The sequence below is a fragment of the Bacillus rossius genome, chromosome 11, assembly GCF_032445375.1.
Source record: "Bacillus rossius redtenbacheri isolate Brsri chromosome 11, Brsri_v3, whole genome shotgun sequence".
Lineage (NCBI taxonomy): Eukaryota > Metazoa > Arthropoda > Insecta > Phasmatodea > Bacillidae > Bacillus > Bacillus rossius.
The window spans coordinates 17,252,081-17,270,968 of record NC_086338.1 but is presented as its reverse complement, the minus strand read 5'-3'; the positions used below and the strand labels follow the sequence as shown (position 1 = coordinate 17,270,968).

The following is an 18,888-nucleotide window of genomic DNA, read 5'->3' as shown; positions in this document are numbered from 1 at the left end:
TGTTTACTTTCCCATTGGTTGATTTCTTAGCGAGAACATTTTTATCCTTGTTATTTGGCACTACCTGATTCGCTCACTTCTCTCCTAGCTGGGCATCATTGGCTCACGGTCGTAGAGGGGTGTGTCGAAATAACTGCGTGCCAATTATGAACACAGTGCGAGAGTGTGAAGGTTTGCATTCTAGCTTGCGACTAAATGAATCAGCGAAATTTCCGGGTCTTTATTTATTATGGTTCGTTGATCACAAAGCCTCGAAGAATACTTGAATTTTAGGTAGATTTAGAAGAAATACTACCTAGTGTAGCCGTTACCGTGGTGCGTCTTTCAGAAAATTTGTTTAAAGTTTTACGTTTCATGGTTCACAGACACCAAAACTTACGTTAACTTTAAATTTTATATATTTATTCATTTATTTATATATCTATATTTATATGGCTTTTTTATGAACTCAATAACTCACTTCCAAACTGATACATAAAATATTAACACTGGAAATCTCTATCGAGTTCGTTAATGGGCAATATCCGACCAAAGGGGTAGAAATGGAAAAATTTTAATTGAAAAACCGAAAAATTGTTATAACCCCATAATATGATTAATATTACATCCGTTTGAACGTATCACGAGTCTTAGGAGTAATGCCGAAAACGTTTGTCTAAAAACAATTTTGATACGACTAACAATAACTGCAAGAGGTGAAAAAACAAGGGTTGGAGGACAAAAAAAATTATAACTCATTTCGTAGGCACACCATCTAATTCGTTTGGAGTGTTTGTAAATTGCATAATTTTAATCTATAACTTTTGTCTGAAAATTTCTTGATAAAATAAACCATTGGCTCATGGGGGTTTAAAACAAGGGGAGAAATTTTTAAAAAATCTCAAAATCTGTAGCTTGTACTCTATTAAATTCACTCCTTTTTATTGCAAACCCTAAAAATATTATCTACAACTTTCGTTCAAAATTATTTTCTATGTGACTTTTTATTACTGCAAGGGGTGTAAAAAACAGGAGTTGAAAAAAAAATACATAACTCCCATAATATGTATGCACACTATTAAATCCGTTCAAATTGTTTGTAAACGGTATAAATATTATCTTAACGTTTTGTCTGAAACAATTTTTTCTAGGATCAACCATAACTGCCAGGACTGGAATAAACAAAGGTTGGTAGACAAAACAAAATTCATAACTTCCCTAGTATGGATACAACTGTTTGTAAATCGTATAATGTTTATCTTAAACTTTTCTTTGAAACAACTTTTGATATTACAAACCATTTTTGCAAGGGGTTGATAAAACCTAGGGTTGTAATTAGAAAATAAATAAAACTTCCCTACCATGTACCTATAGTTTCGAATCCATTTTTAATTTTGTTTCACTTTCTCAATATTAATTTAAAATCAATCATTTATCCAACCAACCATTACTGCAAGGGGTGGAAACAACAAGGTTTGAAAGTAAAAACATTATCTTTATATTTTATTGTATAAATTCTAAACTGTGTCAGTAACTTTGGCTGAAACTATTTTTTAAGAAACGTATAATTACCGTAAAAATAGAGGGTGAAATTAAAAAAAAAAAAATCATAACTTTCTAAGTATCATATTCGTTCCAATATATTTTAACCATCTTAATTAATATTATTTGAAATCTTGGTGCAAAGTAAATGTTTATATGACTTCGCTGTTAGTGCAAGGTTTGAAAGATAGTGTTTAATGGTAAAAAAATACTTTATTATAATATAGTATGGAATTAATTCTAAGCTTTTCAATGCTGGATATATTGAGTTTAAATTTACGTAGTATTTTCGCTGCATGGAAAAGAAGCAAATATTTAATTGATCTTTTTTTTTATATTGGAAAACATAAATATTATATATATATATATATATATATATATATGTTTCTTAAAATGTTCCAGAAGTTTAAAAAAGTTTCCAAAATATTTATATAGTAAATAGGTACTTCTAAATCTAGCTACGCATGTAATATGTGCCAAAAGGGATTTTTTTTCTGAAATAAAACCTGTATTATTTTTTGTGGTCCGATTTTAAAGACTTTTGAAATAGGTCAGGTCATTTCTGTTCGTGAATCAGTTCTAAAACACACATTATCGTCAGTGTGTTCGTTGCTAATAATTTTTTTATTATATTTTTATATCTGAAATTTAATTTGTAATAATAGGTGTGAATTTTTTGCGGGGAAATATTTTATTTTAATTTAGCTTCAAATCACTTCGCCTGAAAAATTTACAAACATTTCAGTAAAATAATTTGTCCCAAAGTCACTTTGCTTGAAGATAAATTCCATCCAATAAACGTGCAACGCATTGGGTTCACTCAGATCCCAATAGGTTAAAATTCTTCCTTGCACATAGGAGAAATAAAACACAAAACGATGAATGGCTGTGTTCTGATACAGGGCAAGTATTAGAAATCTGTGTAGGGGAAACTTCACCAAAACAATGGATTCGTGACAACCGTGGATAAATAATTCTATTCAAGAAAAAAAATCAGGGTAAGTCATGAGTTGTATATATAGCAATAGAAGCAATGAAACATTTAATATATGCCGCAAACCAATACAACAAATATTGCAGTTAAATATTGACTGGTCTAAGATAAAAAAAACTGGCCAAAAATAATAAATATTGACTCGAGCTCTAAGCATTAACAAGAAAAGATTACACAAAGTATACATTTAACATGAAAAATTTCGTTTTAAAATTATGTTAAAAGATATGAAGTTTCATACAGGATGTATGCACGCCCCACTTGGTGGAAGGGTTGAATCAGGCAAGTAGGCCTACTCCACGAGCTATGCACGACATGACCAAGAAAGAGAAAACTGTGCCCTCAAAACATCTGACTTGTTGAAGAAGATATTCAACGGCAAATAAACGCGAATGTGACTCGCCAACCAGACGCGCCAAGGTTTATCATGGCGACTGCAAACTGCGTGAAAATTACACTAAATTAAGATTTCAAAGGCAAAAAAAAATTTAGAATGTAATTTTTTTTTTGTAAATGGAACAGAAGTATTTGTGTAAAATTATAGATATTTGAGAATTTGTAAATTTTCATTAAAACAACTGTATCACTACAAATGAAGTGTTCGCAGAAGTTCGGGATTTTATGCCCGTTTTAAATTTTATCAAAATCGATTCAGTAATAAGGTCGTGATTTTGTAAGAAACATTCAATTTGTTACTCCATTGTTTCTTTCTAACCGATTTCGATTATTCTGGAACAGAAGTAGCCACATAATGTAATAAAAACTCACAGTTAGTTTATCCCGTCAAACAATAGTTACTTGTGGAACAGTCATTAACATCCTTCTATAATGATATAGCTAGGCGACACGGGCCTCTACAGAGATAGCAATAGGTACTAGCGTACAGCCTATGTTTAAGTTCCGATAATCATTTCGTTTGCAAAATCATCTAGTTTTTCTTTAATAAGTTCTCATACACATATTGTTACAAGCGCGAGCAGGGCCGTGACGCGCGTCGGCTGGCGTGAGGCGCGTGTCGAGTAGCCCACTGACGTGGGACAGGCCACGCATTCCTGGCCGGATTACCACCCTCCTCCTCTCTACTCCCCGCGCGGCGCCCTGCCTCGACGCCGGACAGCCTTAGGGAATTCCGCGGACCATCGCGAGAGCTGCCGATGTCCTTCTCGACGCTTCGGGCGTCGGGTCGGCGCGGGATGACGCGACTGGCCCCAGCCACGCTCGTCACTTTTAGAAGGGCGCCAGGGTCTATATAAGGCAGGACGCCGACCTCCACGACATGACTCGGCGAGGGAAGTGTGACGGCTATGACGGAGTGCGATGAGAGTTCGGTGACGGAGGTCCACGAGGAGTGCTGAGGCGAGAGTTGCGCGAGGGGTGCGGCCCAGCGAGGTGTGCGGTGTGTAATGACTTGAGATACTGAGGGAGAGTAATTGATTAGTAGGCATTTAAGTAAGATTATGTTTAAGTGTTGTAAATATTAGCAGTCAACAATACTGTGCTAAATAAACAAATAATTGGGCCATCCCTATACGAACCTAGTTCTTCCCACGACGATTATTTTAAAAAATCGTAACAATATGTTTTTATTTTTCCATGCCATTGTGTGGTGATGATACTGCGGATATCCGTTATATATAAGCGATATCAATGAGTATATACAGAGGTGAGTGTTTCAGAACTCTTCGCGATTAAACGAAAATCGAGCCCTCAGCAATGGGTAACAACACAGCTAGTACCTCACTGAGTTGGAATTCTGGAAAATGGAGAAAATTTTGTAGTTTTTTTTTTGTATTTTGGCTAGTCATACCCAATATTTAAACTTACCTGAGATAATCTGTGCCGCAAATTAGGGATTTTTCTCGGCACCATCTCGTGTTTTTATTTATTCGTACTTTTGATCAGTGATCAGGTGCTTACATTCAATCTTTTTATTTTTGTTATCCAATGGGCCCCTTATATTTAAGCCTTATACAGTTGGTCCGCCCTCTCACAGCGCTACCGTGCAAAGCTGCCGGTAGTGTAGGGTGACTAAATCATAAACTTGAAAAAACGGGATACATCCAAGGAGGGTTTGGGGACGATACCCTCCAGCTACAGGGGGTCCGAGGGGCCTGCATCGAGACGTAATCATTGAAACATGCTCTTTTTTGCTAATTTGTGACCTATAAATCTTTTCAATTTACCTATGAATATGATTGTAATTTAATTTAAATTGTAAGGCGTATAATAACTAAAAACAACAATTTTGCAGTGAATACTTATTTATTATAAGTATTATGACTTACTTCAAATCATAATTAAACAAATAACTAAAATTTTTAGTCAAAGTTATGTTAAAATCTTTATGATTTCAATTGGGGATATTTTTCTTTCGTTCCAGCCAATTTTAAAACCTCTTTCTTTTCCTATATAAAGTTTAAAAAACTAGAACAATCCATTTTTAAATTGTAGAGTACCTGCAAGATTGCAGAAAGGGTAACCACTCCCATCTTGTTCATCCATCCGTCCATTGAATGTTCATAAGCGAAAAGATTCTTTCAGTATTACCATTATGGGCAGCGATTGCAAACACATACTGGCATATATTCAAAAATTCAGAGTGCTGTTCTGACCTGGTATGCGTTTTAAAAAAAACAAACCCATTTTTCGTGACACTGAGGTTGTATTTTATCTTCATCAGTCTATTCTTTAATTTTTTCACTTACAAAATCCACTAATGGTGCCAGTTGATAAAATAGCAAAGCATCATTTATGTCAATGCTTTTTTCATTGAAGTAACAAATAGTTTCTTCAATTTGTTCCCAACTGGGGATCTCTTTCAAAAGCATCCATTTAAACTTTGAGAAAGTGCAGAGTGGTACACTCCATGTTTCAAGATACTGTATGCAGGTTTCATAAAAGTCATTAACTTCAGTTCTGAAGTTAATTTCGTTTTGTTCTTGTTGCATAATACTGCCACGCTTAAGATTGTATTTTACATTAAATGATAAGAACTGTTCTTTTTTTTTCTGGTCAAAGCTGTGAGAGTAGATTCCAATACATCATTAATTTCCATAACACTTTTTGTACTTCCTTCAATCTTTTTAATTCCTTGCTGAAAAGTATTGAAATGGCTATGGACAAACCATAGGTATGCCTCACATAAAGGATTATTAAAAAATGTTAACAAAATATTTGAAGCTCTTTTCTCGTTTAAAAAGAAATCCTTTAGAGCATCTAACAGTTTTAAAATTCGTTCTATTGCAGGCATCAAAGACAGCCAACGAGTTTTTGAATGTACTAAAATAGTGCCATATTCGACGTTGACCATTTCACAAAATTATTTTAGCCTCTCTGCTCGCACGGTGTATATAGACAAATAAGAGAAGAGTTTGACAATAATACCTTCGATGTCACATCTTAATATATCTGCTGTTGTACAAATGGAGTTATGTAATATATGCGCAGGGCAACCCACACCTTCAATACCACCATGTAAAGTAGTTTTTAATTTTTTAAATACTTTGTTTTGTCTGTTCAAACCACCAAATTTGGTTTTTTGTATTATCACGACAAAATGCAATGCAACTGTTTTTATTTAACTTGAACTCATCAATGCAATTTAAGCATAAACTAGATATCTCATCTGATGTTTCACACGGCAAAGAAGCAACTTTCAATAACTTTGACAGAATCCCTTCATTTATGTCAAAAAACTGAACCACAAAAGGAAAGATTTTTACAGCCTTGTGATTACTTGCATCAGTTGAAATGCCATTAAAAGGGGATTTATTTATCTGTTCAATACTAGTTTTCAAGCTGAATGGAGCTAAAACGCCAGTTATCAGAGCTGACAGCTTTGTTCTGGCAGAGATAAACTTAGATGCAATTGCAGAGTCACTAAACATAACGCTGTTTAACTTACTGATACAGTCATTTGACCTGAAGCTGTGGTGGTGCTTGATCGTATGAAAGGCCTGAGTTAACTCAGCAGCTCTAACTTTCGCTTCTTCATTTGAATCGTGTTTTATAAAATAATTTTCAAGAGACGTACTGCTACTTGGGGCACTCAGTCTGTTCGTATGTTTCACTGATGCGATGTGTTGTTTTTCATCTGAACGTCCACCATGAGCAATACTAAAAACAGTATTGCAAACTTTGCACTCTGCTTCATTGTCATAGCTTCCCTTTTTAATTTACTTCCATTCTTTAGAGTACTCCTCCTTAACTGACGCTTGGGCATAATTAGTAATTAATAACAATATGAGATGCATCAAACAAACACTTGTAACAAGACAAACACCCACACCCACAGCCACACTTACTTGTCTGACTCCGGTTGGATAGCCGCCTGCAGAATGGGCGAGTTCAACAGTCGAGGAGAGGGGAAGACGGGCCGAGGAGAGGCGCGATAAAATTGTATCATCAACCCAACGTTAAATACGGGACATTTAGGCGTCCCGGGAGACTTTTTCGGGACCCCGTGTACGATCTTTAAAAAACGGGACAATCCCATTTTTACGGGACGTTTGGTCACCCTACGGTAGTGCCATGTTAGCAGCGTGTTGTTTTCCCCGCCAGCCATCACGCCTGGCTTCAAGCGCCCGGCGCAGACGCTGAGTCTTATATTACATCCGGGCTCCTGTTCCCGTCACGCCAGACTCGCATGACGTCATGCATCCGGCCTCTGCAAGCACTCTGGCATTTCCTCCCACTCCCCGCCTCAGCACGACGTCGGCATGATTTTCCTCTCATCTCCCTCAAACATAAAGTCACCTGCCAATTTGTCGCCAGCACTTCCCCCTCCCCTTTTCTATACAAGTGCCAGCGCACATCACGCTGCCCTGTGCGATACCTGCCGGATAGTTCACGAACAAAATTAAAGCACTTTGTAGTTCCTTTGTACGCTCCCAGGCAGCGCCACTAACCGAGGCATCCCAGTGCCCCCCTTTTAACCTGTAGGCCATCCCATTGGATGCCCTTCTCCAGTCTCTCCTGTTAGCCAATCGGATCGCGTCCTTCTTGGACGGCTTCTTAATTACCTCTATGCCAACCTCACCCCTTTGCCCTTCTTTAAACCCCTAGGGGAGAACATTAATTATGCAGTTTACTCGACCAACCTTACAGCAGTTGTAGTGGGACTTAACGTTTGAGACTCTTTTAACTTCTGGTGGCTTTACATAAAGCACAGAAACGGAATATTAACTACGGAATGTAGTCATGTATATTTGGTCATTTTATTCCCAAAAATCTCCTTACACGTTTCGTGGTGATAATGTAGTGTTTGAGTTTTTTGTGTGACTTCGTCTGTGACTATTTTTTTTTTGCGGGGGGGGGGGGGGTTGAATCTTACTTATCATTTCTGCGGGAATGAAGCTTCGATATATCCCTCCCCACCCTCAAGCGGTAAGTGGGACTATACAGCCTGAATTTGAACTCCCCATACATTTTCAGACCGTCCTAGATCGCGCCCTTGTTCTATTAATTATTCTATTTAAATTTTTTTTACTGCTCAATTTTGCTCAGTTTGGGGGCCCAAAGTCTACTACCAACCCTTTCTTTCGGCTCCAGTCTTTCCGGAGAAGTTCCTGCTCCCAGCAGCTCGCATGACTCATTGAAGGACGTAGTTTCGGCATCCCTGAACGACTATTTAAGGAAGAAATTGCTTGCCAATAATCGTCGCAAACCAATCTTAGCTTCTCTGAGGTTTAAACCTGCAAGGAAGTGTGCATGTGTTGCGTATGCGTTCCTGTGTGCGTGAGTATATAGTACACATAATATGTATATGTTTACGTACCTGTGTGCGCGTTTGCTATGTATGCATGATGATTGAGTAGGTAACACTTAGGCATTCATTTTTCTGACAGTGATATTAAAGGGTTTTAATATTTTTGTTTAAATATAAAGAAAAAAATATTTTTTTTTTAGCGGCTGGATGAGTTGTAAAGTTTTAACTGCTTCTTAGAATTTACATCTTGAGAGATTGGATCAGCTCTGAAAGCATGGAAAACGAGAGATCTCTAAAAAAAAAAAAGTGTGCTAGTCTTTCAGAACTCGCTAGGGATGTGTAACATATAACCTCGGTAAAGAGCAATTTTGTGTGTTCTCATATTGCAAAAAAAAAAAAAAAAAAAAAAAACACGTGTAATACTAAAAATCGGATATGAAATTTAACGTAAAATACCTTAAAATATACGAAAACTGTGTTTCCAACTAAATTTCTAGACGCGAATCACACTAAGTTTCCGCACTTGCCGCTAGAATTCGTTACATGAGCAGCTATTACGCCGACTATTAAAACTTTACATTTGCAGACCGAAATTTTAAACAGTATAATGAGTGGCTCCGATAAAAGCTAAAAAGACTTGAAAATATACTAAACCCAGTCGATGAGCCGATTTTCGACAAGGAATTTTATTAAAATATCACCCAAAATAAAACAATAAATTGAACTGTTAGTTCTATAAAGTTTCCCTTCCCATCCACCACAGATGGAACCACCATGGTAACACATTTCTGTTCCAGTCATGAAATTACACCTACAAAATGTGGTATGACGAGAGCTAAGATGTTACACATCAAAAAATGTTAGCGAGTATTTCAGTACTCGCCAGTATTGTATAAATATTTTACCTCCGTAACGAGCAAACTCATATATACTTATGTTGATTATGTTGCAAAAGAACTCATATTACGAAACTCGGACATAAAATTTAAAGTAATGCCTATTATGATAAAAAAACTGATAAATAATATAGTTGCGTTTCAAATAACAAAATTTCTGGAGGCGAATCACATACACAGTATCTGCGCCCACCGCTATAATTCGCTGTCTGAATTGTAAACGTTGCTTGCCACCACCAAACGCAGATAGCAACTAGCAGCACGACACAACAGAAAATGTTAAACTATTAGAAACGGTTCCGATAAAACCTCGGCTTTCCACCTGATTTTCGACAAGGAATTTTATTAAAATATTGCACATCTTGTAAAAATTAACTTAATAGTTAATACTTAAAATTTTCTCCGCAAGTTATATGTCATACGTTCATGGCATTAGTAAAATATTAACCATAAACATTTTAAAACACATTATAACAATAAGAATACATATAACAGTTTTTGCTCAAACGACTGTTATCAATCTGCAAATACTTCCTACAAACACCTTAACTTTATTGAGCTTATTCAACATTTCATTATATTTGTGAAAAATGTAAAATATTTTTTTTTTCCCCAAAGACGAGATATGAGCCATGCCCCAGGACACACCCTCTGCCGTTGCGCTACTAACCCTCCAGGGAATTTAGAAGCAGATATGTATTATAATGATTACAATGCCAGTTACTTAGCTGTTTCCAAACTTATGATTACATTTTGCTATTTTATTTCCGGGTAGTTTTATTATCATAGAGTTTCATTTGGCACACCAAAAGTATTTGTATGTCCCCTAATGTTTACGAAAGTGTCTATATACAGGTTTATGTTACAACACATGGGTTCGCCATCTTTGTGACACATTTCCGTTCATCGACTTCCGTTCCATTTTCACAAAATTACTCCTAACAAATTTCGTATGTAAATTATAAAATGTTAAAAATTAAAAATATAATCATAATATGTATGAGAGTCATTCACGACTGGCCAGAGATGTGTAACATCTAACCTCGGTAAGGAGCAAGTTCATATGTTATCGTGTAACAAATAAACTTATAATGTGAAATACCAAAAAGAAATTTAACTTAGAATTCTTTCGAGTAATGCCAAGCGTGATAAATACACGCAAATTATGTTTTCAACTAAATTTCTGGACACGAATCACACGTAGTTTCCGCACCCGCCACCAGAATTCGCTAGCGAGCAGTTACGTCGCCTATCGAATCATTCGAGATTTGCAGAAAGTAATTAAAACAATACAATGAAACGGCTCCACAAAAAAAAGCTTAAACCCCGGCTTGGGACCTGATTTTTGACAAGGAATTTTATTAAGTTACAGTCCATAATTTTGAAAATCATCAAACAGTTAATTCGGGGACGCACCTTGACGCCGAAATACCACAACGCCGAACGTACAATAACGCCGAATGCCAAATTGACTACAACGCCGACAGCTAGAAAACTGCTGTGTACCACAACGCCGAATTACCACAATGCCGAAATACATTAACGCAGAAAAATGTCATTGCAGGACTGCCACAAAGGTTAGGATAGGTAAGTTAGGTTAGGTAAGGCTAGGTTAGGCTAGCCTAGGTTAGGTTGTGGTATTTTGGCGTTAAGATACATTTAAGAAACACACACAAATTAATTCAGTTGTTTTTCATTTTGCTCCTGTGGCCACCCCTCCCCGCAGCAACATTTTTCGGCGTTACTGTATTTCGGCGTTGTGGTACACAGCAGTTTTCTAGCTGTCGGCGTTGTAGTCAATTTGGCATTCGGCGTTATGGTATTCGGCGTTATTGTACGTTCGGTGTTGTGGTAATTCGGCGTTTTGGTAACGACCCATTAATTCTTTAACGTTTGTAGGCTTTGGTTCGCACAATACGCCCCAGATGGCAGCACCGTGGATACATATTCCCGTTACAGGCGACTTACGTTCCATTCACGAACTTACTCCCACCAAATGCCGTGTACCGGAAGCTAAAATGTTACACGTAAAAAAATACATTTAGAACAATGGGCGTCTTTGGGTTGCTATATCCCTCCCACCTAGGTTGCTTGTCTTGAACATGGAGGAGAAACTCTAATTGCCGAGAATAAGACCCTCGATTTTTGAAGTATTTTTGGGCCCATCCGCTAGATAGTAGCTTTCATAATATATTGCTAACATGGCTACATTGATTGTGAGAAGGAATACATAAGCTTTTATCATGCAAAGTAACCAGTGAAAAAAATTAACTATATTTTTGTAGCCACATATTTTGTAATGTGGCAAACCAGAAATGTTCGCATCTCCTACTCTGTTATATATAACATTAATCTTTTATTACAAAACAGCATAATTTGTTTTTCGCACCGTTGAAATTACTTTTACTAAGCCATTAGTCGTCAAGTAGATAAATTAACATTATTAACCTAAGACTTTGTATTAGAGTCTCTATCCGGAGGTTTTTTTTTTCTAATAGTTCTTAGCCCATCCAAAATATAGCGTCACATGTCGCGCCAAACATGGTTTCAGTTTTCACTGTAAAGCTGTATACTCACTACGCTGACGTTTCGTGTTAACACATGTTACAGAATAAATACATAATCACTTACATATGGGAGTGCTCACATTGTTCCGACTTGCAGTGTTAACACTTTTTACAGAATAAATACATAATTACTTACATATGGGAGTGCTCACATTGTTCCGACTTGCAGTGTTAATACATGTTACAGAATAAATACATAAATACTTACATATGGGAGTGCTCACATTGTTCCGACTTGCAGTGTTAAAACGTGTTACAGAATAAATACATAAATACTGACATATGGGAGTGCTCACGTTGTTCTGACTTGCAGTGTTAACACGTGTTACATAATAAATACATAATTACTTACATATGGGAGAGCTCACATTTTTCTGACTTGCAGTGTTAACACGTGTAATTTCGTTCTCTGATGCCGAGCGCATCATAACACTTCGTAGCACGCATCAGGCGAAGTTCTGGACTTCTATATTCTCGTAATACGTTTTGTGCATCAGATATATCTAGCAATGGAGGAACAGGTGACTGAATTAGTGCGTACTCACAAGATGCTGTAGGACATTTCAAGCAAGGACTGCAGGAACCAGGCGAGGGGCAATGCTCGGGAAGCTAGGTAGAGATATTGGAAGGACTGGTATGTTTATATGTACTAATATTAACTACAACACATTCATACAGATTGTTTGTGGTACACTAGTTTATCTCTAGACCTCAAACAGTCAATTGCACCAATTTATTTTAGGCGTATTACAGAATGATTTATAGGCCTTTTTCTTTATCTAAAAAAAGTTACTGCAACTCCACAAGCAAAAATCCTAATTAACCTGCCGGCAATTTAACCCGTATCAGCGGTGTTTGGTGGGAAGTGAACGCGCTAGCCATTTGACCACCGTCGTCCCACATTTCCTTTTGAACATATAAATTTAAAAGAATAATAGTATTCTATCTGGGTCTAAATTGTTACAGTACACTTGGAAGCTTGGACTGTGGTGTGACTGGAGATGAAGATGAATCCTGTAATAGTAAAGAAACTATTGAAGATGAAAATATTAGTCAAGAAGTGTCTGTTAATGAGCTAAACATATCGCAAGACGCAGGTAACACAAACCTTGAAAACATTTCTCATTGCCCAATTCATACCAGCATTCTTTCTCTTCTCCCACGTTCTTCATCATCCAATTCTGATAACAATCCCACTCTAAAGAATCAACACCGAAACAGAAATCGTTCCAGTGATTCGTCAATTAAAAACATGGTCAAAATTATGTAAGATAATAGTCGCCTTCGCTGATATTATCTTCCCACATCCCCTGCACCTACCAAACACGTAAAATTATCCACATTTTCGACAGATATGTAGTTATTAAGTTTGGCTTCAACTGTTAAACAGTTGAGTCGTGAGGAACAGTCTAGGACATAATGTAAATTGGCAATGTTGTATTTCAGGCTGAATTGCGTGATATACAGTGTTCCAAACCAAGCAATACTCCCCAAACTTATTTCTCTCCTGTATCGAAACATACTTCCTCACAGTCAAATTCATGTGACATGATGTCTCATTCTGAACATGACATTTTCCCCAATATCTTTCCTAGATCATAGAACTACAGTTCAGAATACGGAATGGGACAGATGGACATGAATTATTTCATTTACAACAAGTGAAAGTGTACAATGTAAGTCACTTCACTTTGTGAGTTTGAGTGTTTAAATATTATTATTTTCAAATAATATATTTTTTAATTAATGATGTTATTTCTCTTACCTCAAGCACACGGCGATTCGTTCTTAAATTGATACACTCACTCCTTCTTAATTATCACATTTCCTGAGTTTAGGTGCAACCATATTGAGAAGACTGTAAAATTCATGTTTCGTCATGCAGGATTACATTAAAACCTCTCCTCAACTTCCTGAAGTTGTGGCATCAGGTGATGAAACTCGCCCAAATTTTCCCTGCGTACATTTGTGGGATGTATCCACTCTCTTCCCTCGGGAAGAGCTGACATGACACATACTACGACTGCAGCACATTCTTCCTCTTCATAAAGTTCTTCTAGAAGTACAATACTTACACAGCCAATTCAGCTATTTTTGCAAAACTATGCACCCTGCGAAGTATCCACAAGGAAACATCAGAACAATGTGAGCACTGCCTGCGTCTGACATGACATGTTAACTCGAAATGTCAGCGTACTGTGAATGCGCTTGTGTGTCTCCCTCCTTGTTGTGTGGCCTGTGTGTTCTCTTAGGTCTGTGAGGTCCACGAGGTCTGTGAGGTCTGTGAGGTCTGTATGGTCTTTGTGTCATGTGAGGTATTTGTGGCCTGTGAGTTCTCTGAGGTCTGTGTGGCCCGTGTGTCCTGCTGGTGTTGAGATGGGAGCCGAGCGACTGCGTGCTGCCGGCAGGTACTGGGCGGTGACCAACATAGACTACATCCACCAGCGCACGGCGCGCCGCATCGGCGCCATGATCGCGGTGGTGTGGGCGGTGGCCTTCATGGTGTGCATCGCGCCCATGCTGGGCTGGAAGGACCCGGCGTGGCAGCAGCGCGTGGACCAGGACCGCCAGTGCCTCGTCAGCCAGGACGTCGGCTACCAGGTGCCCTTCGTCGCGACTCAACAGTGGTGTTTTTGAAAGGTTTCCTGAATTGTTGCCCCTTGGAAGGGCAGCCCTTCGGGATTTTTCTGACAGTGGTTAGTTTAGGTTAGGTTAGGTCACTTTACAAACTAACCACTGTCAGAAAAATCCTGAAGAGCTGCCCTTCCAAGGGGCAACAATTCAGACAACCTTTCAAAAACACTACTGTCAGAAAAATCCTGAAGGGCTGCCCTTCCAAGGGGAAACAATTCAGACAACCTTTCAAAATCATCACTTTTGGAGATATCCTGATGGGCTGTCCATCCAAGGGGCAACAATTCAGACAACCTTTCTAAAGCAGTACTGTCAGAAAAATCCTGATGGGCTGCCCTTCCAAGGGACAAGTTTTCAGGATTATTTAAACACTTAAAGAAACATGTTTTCAGAAATTGGATGGGCTGCCCTTCCAGACGCTCTACAAACAAACCATTGCCAGAAAAATCCTGAACGGCTGTCCTACCAAGGGGCAACAATTCAGTTCCCCCAGGTGCTCCATTAAAAAACCCTTCATTCCAGGGCTGTATTCCAGGTACTCTCTGGGATTCCGATTCGAGAAGAGTGGTATTTGCCCCATCGCTACATTTAAGAGGGTGCCTGTAATTTCAGGTCAAGATTTTTTATTTACAGTAATTCCAGATAAACTTGTAGACTTTTTCAATTGTTTAACTTTCACGGAAATGAAAAAATATGCAGCGCATACGTTTTGCATCATTAGCTGCCAAAGTTACATTTTTAACGTTTTTGGGTTTTACAAATAAGGAGAATTAAATTTATTGCAGAACTGAAACTTTTTAGGTTTAGCTGCTATGCCACTGGCTACTTCATGATATGGTTTGCATTTCTATCACAAAAACTGATTTCATGTTTCTTGGATGTCAAAATCCTAACAAATTGAAGAATTTTTAAATGCCAGGTAAAATTAATTAATATTATCTGAAATAAATTCAAACCATTTCTTGAATTAGCCTGTGGCATTGCAGTTAAACCTAAAAAGTTTCAGTTCTGCAATAAATTGAATTCTTCTTGTTTATACAACCCAAAAACGTTCAAAATGTAACTTTGGCAGCTAATTATGCAAAACGTATACTCTGTATCTATTTTTCATTTTGTGAAAGTTAAACAAGAGAAAAAGTCTAAAAGTTGATCAGTGATTAATATAAATATATAATCATCATCTGAATTGGGAGGCACACCCTTAACTGGACGTAGTTATGCAAAAAGAAACCAACCCACATGAAACCTATTATGAGTATTTTGAAGTTAAAGTTAATTATAACTTGTAATTCTCGTATTGATAACATAATGTGGGTATAATTGTAATGGTCTAGTGTAAATACTGATATAATAATAGCAACGACGGTACGATCGACCTTGTACTATTTAAATTTGTTTTCAAATAAAATATAACAAAATTGTGGGTTGGTTCCTTTTTGCATAACTACGTCCACACTAAGGTTCGAGGCCACGTCCATGAAGATGACATGCCCGACTTCCCGGCAGTCACGAGGGGCGACTACCAGCTCTTGTTGCTCGCCGGGCGTGTCGAGGCGGCAGGCACACTCCCCTGAACTTGGCCTCGAGCCGAGACCGAGAAGTAGCCGACTGCTGGCCGCGAAGGATAGACCTTTTCCCAGAGAGTGTCCATACATTCTTATAAATTACAACAAATTTCCATAATTTTCAACCTCTAACTGGATCTTCGTAAAAACTACACTGTAGTTCGAATTCCGAGTTCTGTTTTTAGGGTCAACACACATGTGGAACCAATAACAATATTTTTGCAGGAGTTTTAACATGTTTTTGAATCTTTGCTGATATTCCAAATTATTTTCGTCGATTCATGTTAAAAGTTAATAAACTTAGTACCCATAAATTTACCAAGAAAACGGTAAATTTTTAAAACCCTGGCTAATTTTTGTATTTAAATATCTTTGTAAATTTGAGGTAAGAATTTTTGACAGTGTAGAAAAACCTCAAGGATGTATAACAAAGATGAATACCTCATGAATAGGTCCTACTCTAATAAGAACAAGTCAAAATCAGCTGATGTAAAATTTTAAATGCGTAGACAGCAAAAAGAATTAAATGAAAAAAGTTTAATCGGAAAATAAAATACAGCCCAGATGAACACGGTGGGCTGGCAACGATGAAACAGTTGAAACAAGAACAACCTTGGCCAACACAGCGACACACAGACAAACCCAACTTTTAAACTTAACATATAATTCGATGACAGGAGCATATGTCAGTTCCCGAAACGTCGTAACTGTTTTGTCTTAGAAAGCCTAGCGTGTTTATCCATGCTGTTATAGCTATGTCGTCCAGACTATCTATCTGTTCAGTTTTATCACTGGGTTTAGTTAGGGTGTTCTTTTATTGTCCAAGGAGTGTTTTTTACGTGACAACTTCTAATAAATCGATGAACGCCAGCTGCACGTACGAAAAAGTGTCCCGTTACGCACATTGTTCCGTTATGCTGTGTCCCGTTACGCTCATTGATCCGTTACTCTGTGTCCCGTTACGCTCATTATTCCGTTACGCTGTGTTCCGTTACGCTGTCGGCGAGTGCAGTAATAATAGGTTATGTTACAATTGACTAAAAAATTATGGTGATTTATATAATTGATGATAGATATTTGATTACAGTTTATTTATATGAAAACTTGTTCATAATTATATTTAAACTTTATAGCTAAACGCCAGTTTCTAAAATTAATTTCAAGTCATCTACACGTGAACTGTTTCGTCGACTGTTTATAAAATGAAGTGAAAAGTTAATGTGGTTTTCATTGCTTATAACAACAATTTAGGCAAAAAAAGTTAATTATTCCTGCATTTTAAAAATATGATTACTAGAATAATTTCAAGTATTTATTCTTTTATTATTAAAATTAAAATGATTCAATTTTATTCATAAAAGTATGCAATTATTTCATTAATGTTTTGTTATGACGTTGTCACGTTAAACTATCGTCCGTAAACCGACTTTACAGCCAACCAATTTTTACAGCACTTGCTGTATCTTTCTAGTCATTTTCAGCCCACTGCGTGTTGATCTGTACTATCATATTTTCTCACTTTTTCTCTCTTTGCTATGTTAGAATGTATCGTTTGGCAAAATCTGATATTGGCTTGTTCTCCATGTATTTTGTTCAATGTCAACCAGTGTAACCAGCAATGGTGTGTTCGCATTTTGAGATATTTAAAAGGCTTAGTAAAATTTAATACATTTAATTGAAATACAGCCAAACCATATAATATAATAGCCAGTAGCAATTTTTTGTAACTTAAAATATTTCTGTCATAATACGACTAATAACTGTGATTGTGCTACCTTATTCTGCAGGTGTCAAAGTAGCCACTTGTATTTTTTTGTCCCACTTTCCTCGAAATGGCTGAAGTGTATTTGCTCTGAACTATTGTCAAACCTGTTTCATCAACAATGAAAACGCTTACTGGGGAAACTTAAATTTGGCATAGAGCTCTTCCAAAATATTGACAAAGGCTTCAATATTTTCTTTTCTCTAGCAAAAGAGGTTTCACAAGATTTTCACTATGTCTTTTCGTGAACAAATCAAGCCATGCGCAATTAGTTGCCTCATAATATTTCCAGGACGTTTCCAGGACATTCCGAATTGCTAATTCAGAATCCAGACGCCTCAAATCTTTGTGAGCGTGTCCAAAAACGTTTTCAAAATCGAGCAAGTAATCCACAATCTCAAGTTCCAACTCTTTCCCCATCAAAGGTTTCCTGCCCAACTTCACTTAAAACAGTTTATGCGGGCTCAATATCTATTTATTACTCAAAGTTTGGTGAGTATTTCTAGGAACATTCAAAGATTTATTTGCCTTCAAAGATTCCATGTTGCGTTCACGAACTGTCTTGATGACATCCTCTGTGTTATCTAGGTCCGATTTAAACCAAGTGCGGTTTTTATTTCATATTTGTCCTTTGTTCTGGGCATCCTAAAATCGGATTAAGAAAGGAAAAAAAACAGCCAACTTCCCTTTTCTCTTTCTTAATGCTATAAAAACCAGTGTTTTTTTCTTGCTGATTTATCTATGTTACTCTCGATTGAAATTAAAATTTTGCTATTAATTCAAGTCCATAATTTTTTTTCACTTCGAAATTGTTTAAAACTTTGTGACGTCTGCGTGGTCTAAAATCGGGCTACCATTGTTGGTCAAACAAAGGACTAGCCTGATTTTATAATATCTTTAATAGTCCGTTTCCAGACAATCCAGTACTTCAAGATGATGGTCTCTGCAGCCATTACTAAACAAACAAATCTATCCAAACAGGTGCCCTGCATGAAGCTCAGGTCATCTACTTTAAGATTAGGGAGAAGCCTCTTAACTGATAAAGAAAGAAAGAGAAGTTAAATTTAACCTACCTTCAAAAGTTTTTAGTTCCTCAAAAGTAGGTTTTCTGGTAAACCATTCGCGACAAAGCACGAGGATAAAGGGCCACGGTAATTTGCTCACTACTCTTACACAATGTCTTGCTGTTCCGTTATATGCCATTCTCGTGCATGTGCACAACCCCTTTTCAGCAAGTAGCCT

General features: G+C 37.2%; 1 protein-coding gene across 2 annotated transcripts in view; it reads left to right on the top strand.

Moving 5' to 3' along the window:
- LOC134536500 (5-hydroxytryptamine receptor-like) overlaps nucleotides 1–18,888 on the top strand; it is a 202,503-nt gene that overhangs the window by 179,398 nt on the left and 4,217 nt on the right. For both annotated transcript variants that reach the window (XM_063376221.1, XM_063376222.1), the window contains exon 2: nucleotides 14,094–14,286. In XM_063376221.1, the coding sequence (XP_063232291.1) occupies nucleotides 14,094–14,286 (193 nt within the window). The remainder of the gene's footprint in view (nucleotides 1–14,093; nucleotides 14,287–18,888) is intronic.